The 17,336-nt window shown below is 40.9% G+C and overlaps 1 protein-coding gene across 7 annotated transcripts in view; it reads left to right on the forward strand.

Annotated features, from left to right (window-relative positions):
- The window catches only part of LOC147683727 (von Willebrand factor A domain-containing protein 5A-like), a 326,679-nt gene that overhangs the window by 66,731 nt on the left and 242,612 nt on the right, over positions 1 to 17,336 (forward strand). For all 7 annotated transcript variants that reach the window (XM_086944103.1, XM_086944100.1, XM_086944105.1 and 4 more), the window contains exons 6-9: positions 1,563 to 1,677; positions 2,947 to 3,116; positions 10,046 to 10,134; positions 14,446 to 14,590. In XM_086944103.1, the coding sequence (XP_086800229.1) occupies positions 1,563 to 1,677; positions 2,947 to 3,116; positions 10,046 to 10,134; positions 14,446 to 14,590 (519 nt within the window). The remainder of the gene's footprint in view (positions 1 to 1,562; positions 1,678 to 2,946; positions 3,117 to 10,045; positions 10,135 to 14,445; positions 14,591 to 17,336) is intronic.

Here is a 17,336-nt window from a genome sequence, read left to right on the forward strand (position 1 = left end):
CGCTCCACTTATTATCTTTTCAAGGGAATCCCTCACAGCTTTTCTCCAAACACAAGTGGCACCCCCTTGAACTGTGCTCTGCACTTTTTCATTCTCTGCTCCTTCTTGCCGGATGTGGTTTCCTCTTAGAGACTTCACTTCCATCTACCGCCCTTTTCTATTGACTGTACCCCCAGGTTTTTCACTGCACCATCAGATTTCCATTTTCACCCTTACATCCTGCCCTGCCCCGTGTGGCCTGCACTGCCCCTTGCATTCTGTGTTACCACTTGAATTCTGTTCTGTGAACTTTGTCCTACTGTTCACCTGTGTCCTGCATCCCTAGTACTCTTTTGTCCCCTTTGTCCATTTGCTCTCCTTTAGCTTCATAGTGTCAACCCCTTTTGATTCTTGTTCAGTGGAAAGGAAAAGTTGTTAACCACTAACATATAACACAGGTGTGGCATGGATAGCAGCAGTGTGAGCTTTTATGAAACCAGGCACAGTTACAAAGCAGGAGACTGCACTTTAGGCTTCTTTGCTGCAGTTACCTATGTGTTACCTGTTCGGAGTATTCAAGGTATAAAGATTTCCTTAACCATTTTGTCAATTGAAAACATATTAGGCCTTGGAAAGGGAAGGACTTACTCTTACAATTAAATTTGTGACCGCTGATTTCATATGTGCATTAACAACAAAGGGTCCTAAGTTTGATCACTCACTGCAGCATCATCTAGAGGAAAGTCTTCAAATTCACTGCTAGTGTCGCATCAACATTGTGTGCGGTTGTGCCTCACTTTTTTCCTGAATACAGAATGTTTGCATACTGCTGGCTCATTTATGGCTCTGAGGTGAAGATCCAAAAGTACACTGAAAAATTACATGAGAAATTGATGCTTCTTGAGGAAATTGTTTCACACCCAATCTCTGACTTTTATCTCACATGTTTGAGGAAGGCATTTGTGGATGTAACACAATTTAGCTTATTGGACCATTAACCATGCTTATCTGTGCAATGATGTGAACTGATTAAAAACACATTGGAAACTTTTGGAGACTGCTCAGTTTAAATTAAACTTCAATGTGGAAAATGTTTAAATATACAAGACAAACCCAAGGTAAGACAATTAATATTATTGGGATCTCTCTATTTCTAGAACTTGTAACAACAGAGGGTAGAAATAAGATTAGGTGCTTATTTAGCCTGCTGGAAGAGTAAAATGCTCTCCCCCCTCCTGCAACATGTCTCCCCAGAACTGGCGCATTTGGTGAGCCTGGTTAACACTGGTTCTTTATTAAACCTCTGATCCTCGCAGACCGCTGTTTTAAGAACAAGATGTAGCGATATGTGATTTCAGGCCTGAATGATATTCTGGCTATGCATCTCATTGGTAGATATCAACTGGCTACAGACCCATCAAATGCAAAATTACAATTTTGTACAGCTAACTGATTTACATACACAAAGACAACCAAAGGGGTGTATATTTTTTTAAGTACTGTATCCTTATTTCTCACATCTCTGTAATACTTTCCAGATCCACATAAAACATTTTGTCTTCCTGTCCTTTGTCTTTCTCCAGGTATCTCTGGCAGATGACCACAAGTTTGACAAAGATGTGGAGCTCTTGATTTATTACAATGAGGTGAACAAACCCAGTGTCATTGTGGAGGCGGGGCTACCTAGTGCAGACCCAGGTTGGCAAATCAGAAAGCCTGTTCTATTAAAATCCCAGCTATACGTTTGCATCTCTCATACCTGCCTTCTCACTTGATCTGCCTCTTACAATTCCTCCACTTAATGTGTTTTTGTAAAATCAAATTGAACGATCAATTGTTTTTACCTTATGAATACATTAATACATTTGCATGTGCATGTTTAGCTCATTAAAACGTGATTCAAGCTGTATGCAGTGCAATTGAAATGTTGAGATGAGATGAAGCTACATGTTGCCATACAGTGGACTATCCACATAGACAGTTTCTAAGTTCCTGCTTTAAAAGATGTTGTCTAAATTCCCTACTTGATCAAGGGCAAATATCCTCATATAGAGGTTTTAGTTCAACATTTGGAACTAGTCTTCTGCAGCTAAGAACACTACTTGGCACATATGTTTCTCAAAATATTCCCTTTATTTATCTGTTGGCAACATCTCTTCAACTGGGGTTAATAGGAATGAACAATCAAAATTTACCTTGATTTTATATGCAAAACAATGTATGTATTTTCTGAAATTTGCCTCTTTGAAATCCCTTTTCAATGTAAAATATACCTTGTACGTCTCCCAATAAGGTAATACGATAGCAAATAAACATTTAAGAGAGCTACCTCACGCCTTTCTGCAGGCCTATCAACAGGCTTCATGTATCAAGTACTAAAACCACATTCAGCAGTATTTAGATCATTAGGTGTAAATTCATTCTGAGGAGGCCAAGTTCAAGGTGTGCCACTGCTATGGGCCTTTTAGCGATGACGCTAAAGCCGGTTTCTCCACAATGTCCCCTTGTCTGTTTCTAAAAAAGTAGTGCTGTAGCCACTGGAAAAGGAGGCGCTTTCAGTAATAACCAAATTACTTTAAATTTGAGAAGCGTAATCAGCGGAGCAAAACATCTTAATTTTTTTATTTCAAAGAAAAAGAATGGTTTGCCTCAACTTTCTAATACTGCTTCAAAGAAAGATTATAGCTAAACATCCTCCTACAAGGAAAATCTGAACTGCTCTTGTGCAACCTCTGATGCTCGAATTAAATTGATCCTGCGTTTATATTTTTGTTTTCTATTGCTACATTGACTAGTAAACATTTACTTTGAACATATTCAGACATTATTTTTGTTCTTCCTTTGTGCCCTCGTTTTGCATTTCTATCTCACTTTTACTTTTTTCTTTTTGCTTCTTTCCTGCCTCATTTGTGGCAGTTTGTAATCCCCAGCTTCTTAAATTTAAAAATGAAGTTTTTTTCCCAAAAGGTTCCCTGATGTCATATGTAAATCTGATGTTAAATTTTTACCCGAACATCCCGGAGAGCCAGGAGCAGTCCACCTGTGGGGAGTTCATCTTCCTCATGGATCGCTCTGGAAGTATGGGTTGCAGTATGAGCAGTGAACTTGATTCTCCGCGGCGCATAGACAGCGCAAAGGTGAGACTACAGAGATCTAGTCATTTTATGCTATGCTTTTATTTAAAAAAAATACAGTATGCCAATGCCTCATGGTTCCTCTTCCATGGACAAGTCCTTACTGAACAGGTGTTCATATCTCCCAGAACGGAATTCATGTGGGTGCTCAAGTGAATGGCACCAAAAGGCTGGTTTCTCTTCAGTTGAGGCTGAGCCACAGTAAGTGTTGCTCTCCTCAACTGAGTGAATGTGGTGGCTTGGGTTCATAGGCATGAGTAATCTTTGTTTATCTGCCAGAAAGTACAAACCCAACGATATGGAGGAGTCCTGGAGTATTGGCCCTACTTTTTCAAAAGGCTGCGCCCCTGCTGGAGTACAAGAGGCTATGGGAAAAGCCTGGTAATGCATGGGGAAGAAAATCCAAGTTGACAGGGATTTTCCGTCTCTTCCTTCACTCATGACCCAACATCTTCACATAGTAAGAACTGGTTCAATAAAGAAGTGCATGAAGGCAATAACTTGATAACTTGGATTATATGAGCGCCCCAAAATTACCTTTACTAGGCATCTCAGTAATTTCTTGAGTGGGGAAATAACGGGTATTGCATGTTTTTGTGCAATATTATGCGGGAAGTCCGGTCTACGCTATCGGCAGCCAAAATCTGTAAGTGAAACTTGGAATTCTGACTGGTATGGTCGCTCTCATAATTAATTGCCCACTCCTAATAACGGCCTGACTGGTGATATGCATTATAGATTGCCTCTTCCTTAATATATCTGCATAGAACAAATAGGGGAGCAAAGGCAAGGGAAGGTATGTCTCTTTGACTGGCCATTAGGTGGTCCTTTCTTCTATCGATGACTATACCTCTGATGTGAGTGGGGGTGGGCCCTCCAAATCTTGTACATTTGCTTTTGTTTTGATTTATTTAACATCTAAGTTTCACTGCTTATTTACTTACGTGTTTAATGACTGACTTCTGCCATATAGAACTATTTACATAGTATCCTCAAAGTCTATTCCTGAGTTCACCACTTGACCAAACCATCTGATACAGGGCAAATTTTTTCTTTCCCTGTTACTACATTGTCGAATCTACCAAAATGACCAGTACATACACATGAACTGAGAGACCAGAGTGAATTGTAATGTAGATACTTGTAGAGGTCAAGAAGTGCAGCGGTAATCAATTTGTAGCAGAGTGTTAATGTTCCTCGCACAGACTGACTCAAAGGTATCTCAGGAAACCTAGAGCAATGTTTCTCGGCGAGTCAGTCACATGGCCGCCTTTAAAGCTGGGATTTTCCACTAGCAGTTGGTGACCACACAAGGAAACCGTTACAGCTTCGAACACGAGATGTAAAGATGTGTTACATGATTAAAGATGCTCTTTTCAATTACAATCCAGCTTCTCGTGTAGATAAATAGGTAGTAGCTCAATGTCACAGTTGCTATGTGTTTACTGAAGAAAAAAAGGAAACTTCACATTTTGAAATGTGTTTTACCATTAAGGTTTGTTTGTTATTGTGCACCATGCATTTCTTTGTACCTTCTACATCACTGTCCCAACTGATGTGGAGTAGATTCTTAGGTTCATTTCAACACTAGAGATATGCTCATTGTCTTCTTACAGTCAGGGGCTAAAAAGACTGACTAAATTACTCCCAACTCTTCCTTCCCTGCTCCCTTAGTTACTCAATGAGGGAGATCTGACATCCCTCATGCAACGCAGTATGCCCAAGTAATTTCTTGATTTCTGACTGCCCTGTTTCCTCCCCAGCCCATAAGTGGGCCTGCGCCCTTTGAACAAAGTACTGGTGCCAAGCTAAATGCCCAAGGAGGGCTGACTAAGTACCTCCGAGAGGGAGGGCAGTACTTTAGAAGTGGGATGAGGAAGGAAGGATTGAAATAATGAGTATACCAGAAAGTAATGCAGGCATAAGCCCATCTTATTACTCATCCCATTCCATCCCTTACTCGGAGGACACACCAAGAGGGTGAATGCCTTCATTGCAGTTCATGAAAAACATTCACCAGAAGCAATGCAGCTCCCACCATTGATTGTTGTGCCATCTGTAAACTGAACAAAAAAAGAGCACAGCAGATCATATTGTGGCGCCACCTGCCAAGACATTAATACTGTACACCAGTTCAGATTCCTGCGGCTCTCCAGCGTTTAGTGAGCAAGGTGGAGGAGGTAGTGCTTGGGCCAATGTCTAAGCCAGAAGCCCCATAAACTCTGCCCAGAAGGCTGCTTTATTCCTAATGCAATGAAGTTGAACATGACCTGGGATGGACTAATACTTTTGGTTATTTGAGATGGAAGTCACTGTTTTCACCCTGCACTTAGAGGTAGCTTTGGATGACTCTCAAAGAGGTCATGCCAAACCCAAGTTAACGAAAAAAGGCTATCGCCCCTCATAAAGTCAGTCTGTCAAGCAAATGCTGATGAGCCTTCAAATCACTGGAATAAAAGAGGGACAGATCTCCTCCTAAGCGTGGTGGAAAGATGACATGACCTCCGGTACAAATCGGAGCCCAATTGAAAGACACTCTGAACCTGAAATATCTGTAGGAAAAGATGAACTCAGTGAAGGGATTCCTCCAGCCCCTGGTTAGACCTAATTACCACTAGAAATAACACCTTTAGTGGCAAATTATTTGGCCAAACCACCTCTGAAGGTACAGAAAGGGCTTGATGACCGGTAGTAGGTCCCAAGTAGGTCCCAACTCCCTAACATTTGGTTGCAGGAAAGCAAAACCCCAAAGAACTGGACCACATGTGCCTTTGTGGTCTCAAAAATTCCAGATTCTGGATCTTTGTAAACCGAATTGACATTGAGAGGCCCAAATCTCAACCCTCTTGCAGTAATTGAACAACCAATTCTGGAATACTACATTGAAGAAGGGTCAGGCACCAAAGACGAAAGGAGCACAAGTGGTAGTGAGAGCTACACCACATGGATGTCCTGTGAAAAACCTGAATAGAAAGAGATACTGGAAGGCAGTTACCCAGACATTAAAGCTACACTCTCTCAGCCTCAACTCTTACAACTTCACACACTAAATGGAGGCAGATGCCTGGGTAACATCTTCCCAACCTATTGAAAGTTATTTTTCCTTATCTCTAAAAACAGAGCAGATACACCTTCTCAGAGAACAAAACATCAACACTTCAGACCCCTAGCACTGCCTTGTCACAAATCTCTCCTCAATTAGAAGAATAACTGATATGAGAATTGCAAACCAAGTCCAACCTTGTCTAAACTCTTACTACCTCGTATGGCATTACTATACAGGTTTCGAACCTGCCAGACAAGTGTTCTTGGACACCCATCACTCCGTGATCTTTGGAACACCCCTGTCAACTAGTTATTTGCTGAATTTGATAGAGTGGGCCAGTCGACTCACCTTGGCATCCTCGCAAGCCCACAAGGGGAACCAAGAAATAATCATGATCACCCTCTGCCTTAAAGGTTGCTTGTACATTTTCTACATGGAAACCATCCTACTACCTCTCCAGGCTGTTACTAGCAGGGTTATCCTTGGCCCAGTGAACTTCTATTTATAGATGATTAGCCAGCTCTCTAGTCCTGTTCTAAAACAAGAACAGCAAAATGTGTCAATATTCCTAGAGACCTGATGGATGCGGGCCAATCATGGGTCAAAGGCAGTTTTCCAGGTAGGATGGCCATCAGATGCAGTTGGGGTGTGAGTTTCCAGTTCTACAATGGCAGATCCTTAGAAATGGCAGAATACAAGAGTTGTTGCTTGACCTCCATGACATAACGGCAGATTAAATATCCTTGAAGATAATGGTCTCCGCTTTCTCATTTATGCAGCAATTATGTGCCATTCTTATGCCTGGAAGTTTATTCAGTAAAGGCTAGATAGGCATGCCTCATTGGAATGGATTCAGAAATGATGGGCCCCTCCCGGTTCATTGATGACCACCCAAGACCGTCAAGGTCCAGATGGTCTTGGGGTACAGTGACAACTCTCCCTATGGCTATTCCATCTACTCTTACACCAGGATGCTTGGTGCCCCATCTTAAATATCGCAGGCTTCTGCAGAGCCTTTCAACCAATGTACAAAAAAGGGCATTTTTAACAGGCACATGGCTGTATAATGGTATACTGTCAAAAGATACCTTACTTCTCAAGAAAGGAGGTAGACTTTCAAGACTGTTTCATTCTTTTATTTTATCTGTGTAGTAGAGTCAATAAGCCTTCACTGTGAAGATGATCAAGAAGTTTTTTTAATAGACTAACACATGTCCTCCAATTTTTAGGTGGCACTGACACATTCAACTTGGTCTCTAAAGCTATTCTTCTATGTACTTAAGCGATATACTGAACAAAGGAAGAACCAGAAGTATAGTTAACCTGCCATGCTAACAATGTGGTTTATAATTCACAACCATTTTCAGCCTTCTTTGCTGCTATTACCTCTGAAAGGGTGAGACTGTGGCTCATGCGTTTCGAGCTACATAAGTGGATCAGCATCCAAAACAGACTGCAGGACTTTGTTCTTGTTTTATTTGAACAGATGTGGCATCGCTAGGACTTTAACAAAGCTGGATTTACTAGCTTACTTTCATATGGCCTTCTATTCCAAATTCATATTATTATAGCATGCCTTTTGTGCTATATATTGCATAAGCTTCCTTGTCCGTTTTTGGCCAGTGTTGTTTTTTTCTTCAGGTTTCTGTAACATTTTTTTATTTTCAATTGTCTTGCTGGTATATGATTTTCTTATGGTAAACGCTTGAAAGAATACACACTATACAAGAATGGCTAAGCAAATATAATCTTTCTGCTAAGTAAGAAACACTTTCTTTGGGTGTAATTGCTATCGGATCATAGGAGAAGGTTCAGAGGTTTAGATACAGACAAGAAAATGGTTATATGGCCACAAACAAACTTGACACTACTTCTCATTTAAATACTCCTGGCTTTATTACAAAGATATAAAGTTTCATCAGCTTTGTTGTATTTGCCTATTTTGCATTGTTTTAACCTTTTGCCAAACAGTGCAATTAAAATGGATCTTCAAGACTCAAGAAGCGTAGGCTTTTCTTGCATTTCAAAAAAAGCCACTTCTAAAGCTCATGAGCAGATTACGTCTGTGCAGTTCTGCTCTTATTTTTTCCATATTTTATTGAGCAAGTTATAGCGTACACAAGAAAGGTAAGCATCAAATAACATTCATTAATGAAACAAAATCCAAAATGAAAGAAAACTGTACGAAACAAAGGAAAGATAGAAAAATAAATTGAGGACATTTCTTCAGAATACATATTGAGGATGGTCTAGACCAAGGGAATGACTTGGATTTTGATGGATTGGTTACTCTATCACAAACTTGACGGATATTCCTCCGCCTTATTACGAGTGCATTATATCCTATGGAACTTGTAATAAATTAGGCCCCGAAGAGAGTCAGTAGCTCAGTAGCTCTGCCTTGTTACAAACATTCAAAAGTCAGGTTGTTCTTGAAATAGATCTAATCGTTAGTTTCAATTTCTTCCTTAACCTCGTTCCATTTCATGATTCCACCCATCATGCCAATTTCAATAGTATATCAATTCACAGTTTGTGCTAGTGGTTGACGAACGGTGGAAGTGGATTCAGCCACCCTTGTCTTTATATTAGTTTAACACTGACAGCTTATTAATACTGTTTGCTAAACCACCCAGGGCTGTAGCCTAGTCCAGAAACAATGATCACCTGAGAAATATTGAAGTCTCTCCGATGAATACTTTTAACCATCCTATGATACCTCCCAGAGCTTAGCCAGCAGTAGGCAAGATGTCTGAAATAAGAGTCCCTTTGGCCTTATCCTCGTAATATCTAGGGCAAGATTTTGGAAAGATGGCCAATTCAGGCCCTTTGATTGACATGGTAGTAAGATCTATCCTTTGTGTAAAGGGTTAAAATGGCACTAGTTTTTGTAGAACTGACATCAGTTAGAGTGTTTCCACCTCTTACAATTACTAATGCTGTGGTTGTTGAATCTACAAAAACACCATATTTAGATTATGACATGAATGCTATTACAAGAGTGGCTGCAGCAGATGCTCGTAAAAATAAACTGCATTTTGGTTTTGATCAGCTTTTTCCAGTTCCTGTTCTAACAAAGATGTCATGATATAAATCAACTTATATTCTGCTTACTACAATGTTGGATCTTCAATACATAAATTAAAAGGGGATGAAAATCCATACATTTGGGCAACATCTGTCATCTGTGGGCTAAGGACAGCTGCTGTACTATTTAATGACTGATTTCACCATGCCCATGTATCTGAGATATTTACCTTGTAAAGCGCTCTGATACCCGCAAGGGTCTAGTTTGCGCTATATAAAACCTTCAGATAAATAAATACTACATGCATGTAATTTCAGGTGTAGTTTGGTGAATAAATAAATGGTCATCCCTTAAAGCAATTTTCATGGCTTAATATTATGTGTAATTGTATGTAACTGTTAATTTTATTGTCCCATTATAAGGTAAACATATTTTACATTTTTTATATTTAGAAATAGCTAGAAACACTCTAGGCTAGCAAGTTCGATTTGGTCAAGCACCACCATTTTTTTAGATAATTTTAGACATCAGGAACCATACCTAGGGTGTGCTTAGTGTATTTTCACAGCTGCTATATACTGGAATTTGTCTTATATTTTGTTTTTGGACTTTCATTGTGGGTGACCTTGTGTTTTAAATCACTATACTATTGCCTCATTTCCAGTTGTTGGCGTTCTTTCGCTTTACTTTCTGGAGACCAAGTCATATCAGTGACCGGTCATCCGGGTGTAGCTAAGCCACACTAGTTTAGAACAACTGGCATAGCTAGGCTGTTCAGGAAAAAAAGAGATTTCAAATCAATGACTTTTTTGCTTGTTTACTTTTAACACTGGTCTATCTCATCCTTTTGTCATTCAGGAAACAATGTTACTCCTACTCAAGAGTTTGCCCCTTGGCTGTTATTTCAACGTTTTCGGCTTTGGAAGTCACTTCCAGTCATTCTTCCCGTGAGTCTCAGGTTTAAGTTGATTATTTCTTATTATATCAAAAATATTATTTGTTGAGTATGATACAATAAACTTTTGTCCATATTTTGACTCTCATAGATGTATGTGCCTGTATGGGCTGTGCACTCTGTATACCACTTAAGAGAAGAATCTACTGTGCTGTGCTTTAAAGCGGATTGCCTTTTTGCTCTGATCTGATCTTAAGGTAGCTTTGTCTCTAAAGCGCTTTAGTGGAGACCTTCAGAGTCACTAATCTTGCTCCACAATCCTATCGACCCTGTTTTGAATATGGGTTCTTCAGTAGCTTGATCAATTAAGTTACTTTGTGTATATGCAGAGCTTTTACATTATCGGGGCAAAAAGGATTATAGTGCAAAAGAGGACCAACTTATTCTATTGGATAATTTAAACTATGATGCAAGTAAAGTGCAAATGATGCGGCTCAATTTTTGGCATTACTATTGTTATTATGGCAAGTGAGTTAAACCCATAATTATGTTTTAAACCTCCATAGAATTGCATAATTCCACTGTCCCTGACCACTACCGGTTGTTTTGTCAACAATTATTTCAAGCAAGGGGAACTAAACCTAAACATTTTTTTTTTCAAATACATTTTTATTTAGATTTCCAAACAGCTCATCAGTCATACAGAACAACATCAAACAGAATATAGGTAGCACAGTTCTAACACTGGTATAAAAATAACAAGAATCCTCAAAAACAAACCCCATCTTCCCTCACCACCCTCTCCCCAGGCAGCCATCAGCCAATACATAAGCAGAAGAAACCAACAGCATTAAGTCCCATGCATCGTTCCACCACGTGCCCACCATCATTAGAGCACATCCTGGCTCTGGTCTTCATCATCATCTCGTAGATGTATTGGGTAGTATGCAAGAAACAACCCCCAGAATTTGCATAATCTTTAGGGACAGCCCCTCCTAATGTATGTTACTTTTTCGGCCACCATATACATATCCATGCCCAGTTTCCACTCTTGTAATGTAGGACATTCCAGCGCTATCTAGTAGCGAGGTATAAACCTCTTCGCCACCACGAGGTCAAGGCCACAGAATAGCTCGGGGTAAGTCAAAATCTTTGGGTATCCCCAAGAGGTTACATTTTGGGTCCAGCAGAATGGGTTCTTGCAAAATCCCCAGTAGCTCTTCAGTAATCGCTGCCCAGCCCTAAAGCGTGTGAATAAAGAAGCCATCTTCACCCTGGCACCTTAAACAATGTGGAATATTTGCTCTCACCGCAGCATGTAGCTTCTTCCTATGATAATATGCTCTGTGCAATATTTTAAATTGAACCAAGCGGAGCCTTGTTTTATTCGATACCTCTCTCTCTGGTACATCAATGACGCCTCCCAATCATTATCCTCCCGGTCCCCCACCTCTGCTGCCCACTTCTCCCGCAACTGAGTCAGGGTATCGGGCATGTTGTTGTTTAAGGTATAGTAACTGAGGGAGATTGCACCCCTTACCAGCTCCCCTGTTAGCAGTCACGTCTCTAACGGGGCATACTCCGGTAAACCCTCCCCAATGTGTCTCCCCTGCCCACCATGCATGCTGTATCCCTGCTTATTGCAGGAATTGGTTAGCTTGTAAGTCATACACAAGCTGCAGAGAGGCAAAGAGCATAATATATCACCACCCTCTAGCAAGTCCCCACACTTAGCTAGCCCGATAAGATCCCATGTCTTGAAGTTTCGCAAATTCCTTATTTCTGGAAGGGAACAGGGGTGTTTTCTTCATGGGTCCACAATGCCATCCTAAGGTTTTTGTGGCTTTTCCCCATGCTGCTAGAGCCATTTGGATGGCCAGGAGAAGAAGCTGTATCCCCAACACCTCAATAGAGATAGTATAGAGAAGCTCGACCACACTGTGCCCATTCCAGCCAAAAGGTTAAGTGATCCAATGGGGCAAAAAGCCAGTCCTTAACATAATTAAGTGGGCTGCCTAATAATACCCATCCAGGTTGGGTGGTACAAGTCCCCCATTAAACTGGGCAAACTGCAGGGTTTTCAGGGACATTCTAGTGTGTTTCCCATCCCACAGCAAGAGGCGCATGTCTCCCTAAGTCTGGCAAAGAAACCTAAGCATTCTTGTTCCAATCAATGTCCAATGTTCGCTTTACCCTAAAGATGAAACCTTTAACAGTATTTTGCAAGTTATATTTTTTAATAGTACAATGTTTTTTTCTTCTGTAAGTTTACATTCTTGACTACATCGTTAAGTACTGTTGTCTTATTTTTATTGCCAATAACCAAACAGTATAGTCCATGGTTTCAATAACTATTTTCAGTTCTCATTTTGCTATTTGAAAAAAATAATTTTTAAGTTAACTACTAGACGTGGGCAGAACTCGCAGAGTTTCACTTTGCAGAATACCGTGAATTTGCATAAAAACTCTGCGAGATTCCGCGGAGTTCCACAAGTGGAATCAGTACATTGCTCTTATCGTTAGCACTAGGAGTTTGTTCCACACTGCTAAATGACTGGAAACTGCACCACGCAGTGTGCCGGAGGCTGCTGCTTCTTTGCTGCAGCTCAAGTAGATTTTCTATTTGAGCGGCAGGTTTCTCACCGCAAACGGTCGTAAACTGCTTTGGCAGCCAGTGTTGAGAAAATCTCACCGGGTGCCACTATAGTACCCAAAAATCGCACTAGAGAACACTCATTCTAACTTGCACTTGCCAACTTAACATTGACGAGATGAACGCGAGAAAAATCTCTGCTACGCGGTGTTTGGTGGAGTTTTCCTGGAACTCCACGTTACAAGCGTGCCGCAGAGTGGGTAAAACTCCACCAAAACCTCAGATGGAGTGGAATTTAACACCCACCCCTACGAATAACCCTAAAATAAACAGGCAGTCTAAAAATTAAATATTTGTAACTTTAATATTCTGATTCTACACGTTCATCTCGCAGTTCTTATAACATTTATAAAGCAACCAGGAAATTATTGATATAATAGATGATAGATGTGTTTCCACATCCTTCCTTTCCTTGGCCTGACACTATGTTTTACTTCCAGTGGCTGTAATACCTGTAAACCCACTGGAGCTGCTTCACTTTGTTTTGATTTCTCCACCAGTTGCACACAAGGCTGTGCTCAACTATTGTCTCACTCAGAGTTAAATCTCCGCACATAGGCACTGTCCTCTCAGGAGGCTGTGCAAGACAAAAAATTGTTTAGTGCTGAACTGTATGCAAGCACACGCATCTTTTGCCTTTAGGCGTGGAAGAGGTGTGTAGATAAGGCTCTTAATAACTCGACTAGAACTGACAACCTACACTTCCCTACCTGATAAGGTAGGTTGTGGCTGCATTACATGCAGTAGATTTGGGAACCATGTGCTCTGAGAATAGTATTCTTCACAAGTACACATAACACAAGATAGTGTTCTGTGCATTAGGGCCAAGGCTATTACTCATTTCCGGTCATTGGAGCAGCTTCTGTGGCCTGCAAATCATAGACCCTATGATGGTTTTGTCAATCTGTTTTAACCGCATCATGAGATCTTCCCAAGAGTTCTGCTATAGATGCAGTTTATTCTGCATAAGCAGAGCATCCCCTGATCTGGCCCACATTAACTTTACTGCAGTTGAGCTACAAGTACTGTGACAGGAACATAAAGCCATGTGTTACTTTCCAATCCTTCCACTGTTAGAAGATGAGGAAAGGACATGTGAAGATGGTCTCTATTCAGCTTAACGTAGGGTACGTACCTCACATCAGTGTTTCTAGTCTTAGCTAAATTTCTGGCTAAAAGTACTGTTTACTTGTTCTTGGCCTTGTTAGAAGCATGGCAGTACTAGCTCAAAAAACTACAGGCTATGGGCAGGACACCTTGATATGTATAGGTTCCCCCTCGGATATCACTTATAGGTCTGGGTGTAAGGGGGAAGTGATTCAAAAGTAAAAAGTAATGAAAACTCCCACACAACCTCTATTTCTTTATAGGGACACACTGAAGCTCTCCTCTGGGACTGTCCATTGTCTGAAATCAGTATTCCACCCTCCTATTCACGATAGTTTATCTTTTTATTGTATTTCTTAGATTATTTATATTTTTCTCTTTTCAATTTACCAAGTGTACAAAAAGTATAAGCATGCTTGAAGTTCTTCTAAACAATTTCTGTGTGTTCTCTACAGCAGTCAGAGATGGGTTAACAATAGTGCTTTCTTTTGTCATAACTCTGCAAGCTAGACTGTATTGCGATACATGTAAACTGCTTTTAATTCTTGAGTAGTTCTTTGCAACTGTTTTTACAGTGAGCCTTGTTTTTTCCGTGTCTCACAGGGATAGTGTGGAATACACCCAGGAATCCATGAAGTCTGCTCTGAAGCAAATAGAAGAGATGAAGGCAGATATGGGAGGCACTGAGATTTTAGAGCCTTTGAAGAATATTTACAGCAAAGCTGAAAAACCGGGACACCCAAAACAGGTAAATGGATAAGATGGTTAGAAGTATGAACATTTGGGATGGAAGAGAGGCAAGTGAGGAAGCATGAGGAAGATATGAAGTGTTAGATTAGGGATTGCAATAGGTAAGAAAAGAGTGGGGAGCCATATTGAAGATGCAGAATTGGGAGTTTAGCAGGAGGGTTGGTTGTATGAGGTTATCAAAACTGAGCACGTCTGATACAATACAAGAAATTTATAAAGTGCACAGCTACCTCGAAGAGGCGTCCTGGCGCTAGTGGCACATAGGAAAGCGAGAGTTTAAAATCAACAAGTTAGGTGCCCTATAAATAAGAATCAATCAACCAGGTTTTAAGATTTTTTTCTGAAAATAGGTTCCGAATGGCAACAGTTCAAGCGAAGAGGAAGAGCATTCCACAGCTTGGCAGCAAGAAAGACCAAGAATCTACTGCCTCTTCTAGCCTTCTGAATGCAAGGATGGCTGAAAAAGCTTGAGATTATTCGATCTCCAGGATCTGCCTTGGCAATGTTGCTTGAACCCCTTATGGAGGTAGACTGCACCCTTATACATATAGGCCCTGAAAACAAAAACAAGAGCCTAACATTGGATTCTTTTAGTGACTGGGAGCCAGTGAAGTAGACAAAGATGTTTAGACTCTGAGGCACACAAAGGAATCTTTAGGATTAAGATTGTGGCAGAGTTCTGCACACTTTGAAGATGCTTTATTAGGTAGGCAGGGACGCCCAAGTACAAACTGTTCACATAGTCAGTTTGTGCTGTGATAAGTGCATGGACAGTTGTCTTACGAGTGTCCACTGGGAAAAGGTCGAGCATCCTCCTAAGTGACATCAGTGTAGCAAAACATGAGGTGGATATTGCCTTGATTGGGAGTTGTAATGAAAGGTTGGAGTCAAATTTCACTCCAAGGTGTCTAACAGTAGAGGCTGGGCGAGCACACAGGTCTAATGACCACCAGTTGCTGATATCAGGAGATATCTTACAAAAACAATCCTCTTCTTTGGAACTGAGTTAAGCTTGAGGCAGCTTTCATTCATCCACCTGGCTACTACCTTCAGACACAATTTCAAAGAACTCAAGTTCTCAGGAGATTCCTCCTGGAAGGCAAAGAGGAGTGGAGTGTCATCCCCATGCCTCTACGAGTTTTGCCAGTGGGTCAAGATAAATATAAAAAAAGGTAGGGCTAAGCGCAGACTCCTGAGGTACACCACACACAAGTGGTTTAAAGGCAGAGGTGAAAGGGGAGGAAGAAGACTGCCTGGGAGCGATCCTCAATAGTCTTTAGCCATCGCAGATCCTGATCTCTGATGCCGATTCATTTGAGTCTGTGAAGTAAGAAGGAGTGGGAAATGGTGTTGAATGCTCAAGTAGCATTATCATGATAGGTGAATTTAAGTAAAGGTTTTCCTTTACGAATTCAGAGACTTGGAGTAGGGCAGAGTCAGTACTGTAACCCACTAGGAAGCTCAACTGTGTGTCAAGAAGCAGAAGGTTGGACTCCCGGAAGTGAGATAGTGGCCTGTCACAAGGGAAGTCCTAGATCACAGACATAACCATAAATTTTAGCTTCTCAGGTATTTTGAGAGAAACATTTAAGTTTAGGCTAACTGTTTCCTCCTGTTAGTTTCTGATCCAGTTATGTAAAAATATTATTTGTGTTGTAAGTGATCATGCAATATTAACAATAATTAAACATGATAACACTTAACACCAAAATAATGCAGGGTTAAATAAAGTGTCTGTCCGGTGTTTCTACCTCTGCCTCCGTACCCCCCTGGGTGCCCCTTCGCCTTTCTGCAATCTCTCTGTGGTGAGCCACCAGCCTGGCCTGCCAACACTCCCTGTGCCATGGCCCCATCCAGCCTCCCTCTTTAATAGCCAACCGTGTCCAGCAGCCCCTCTGTGACCCTACCTATGGCCTCCTGGCCACCCCTTTATGTGCCACCCACTCACCTGTAGCCCCTTCCGCCAGTTTACTTGGCTCCCCTGGCCCTTGACTATGCTGTGAGCCATGGAGGAGTGAGTCAGGACTGCATCTCATATTGCCGTTCCCAACTAGGCAGTGAACATAGGGGTAGGGACTAGTGACTGTGGCCTGCAATATTGGATGCCCCTTAAAGCAAAGGAAGTTTGGCAACATTTATTTTCATGCTAGTTGTAAGCATTTATGCTGAGTGGATTACTTGTTTGATTGGGGTAAGGAGGGTATTGGGGTGACCAGTAAAATGGAGTGCACATTGTCAGTTCTGTCTAACATAAATTCTGTACAATTTGGCAAATATATATATATATATATATATATAGCTAAAGAAATGAATGAAGGTTCTATCCAACTTTATGGTATGTTATGAGTTGTGTAGAGCGCACAGCTGCCCCAGCAATGGGGCGTCCCAGGGCTAGAATGCAACTGCCATAGGCAGACCAAGTTAAAGTTTAATTTATTTGTTTGATTGCTTAAAATGTACAAAAAAGCAGCTAAAACATCATCAATGTTTAAAATAATAAAACAATCGAATTTTCAATTAATTTTCAAGGAGTTAAATATATATCGCACACATTTAATTGTCTAATAGATAGTCCTTAATGATTATTTCAAGAGCCGTATCCTTTAAAAACCATGTTCACATAGTCTATTGTTTGGTCAAACAGAAGCCTCCAATTTTTTCTGTACTGCGCAAAGGAATTTGACAAATGCAGAACTCATTGGCAGATCTTCTGGATTAAGACTTCCAATCAGAGCCTGTCTGCA

This window comes from Lissotriton vulgaris, chromosome 11 (assembly GCF_964263255.1).
Source record: "Lissotriton vulgaris chromosome 11, aLisVul1.2, whole genome shotgun sequence".
Taxonomy (NCBI): domain Eukaryota; kingdom Metazoa; phylum Chordata; class Amphibia; order Caudata; family Salamandridae; genus Lissotriton; species Lissotriton vulgaris.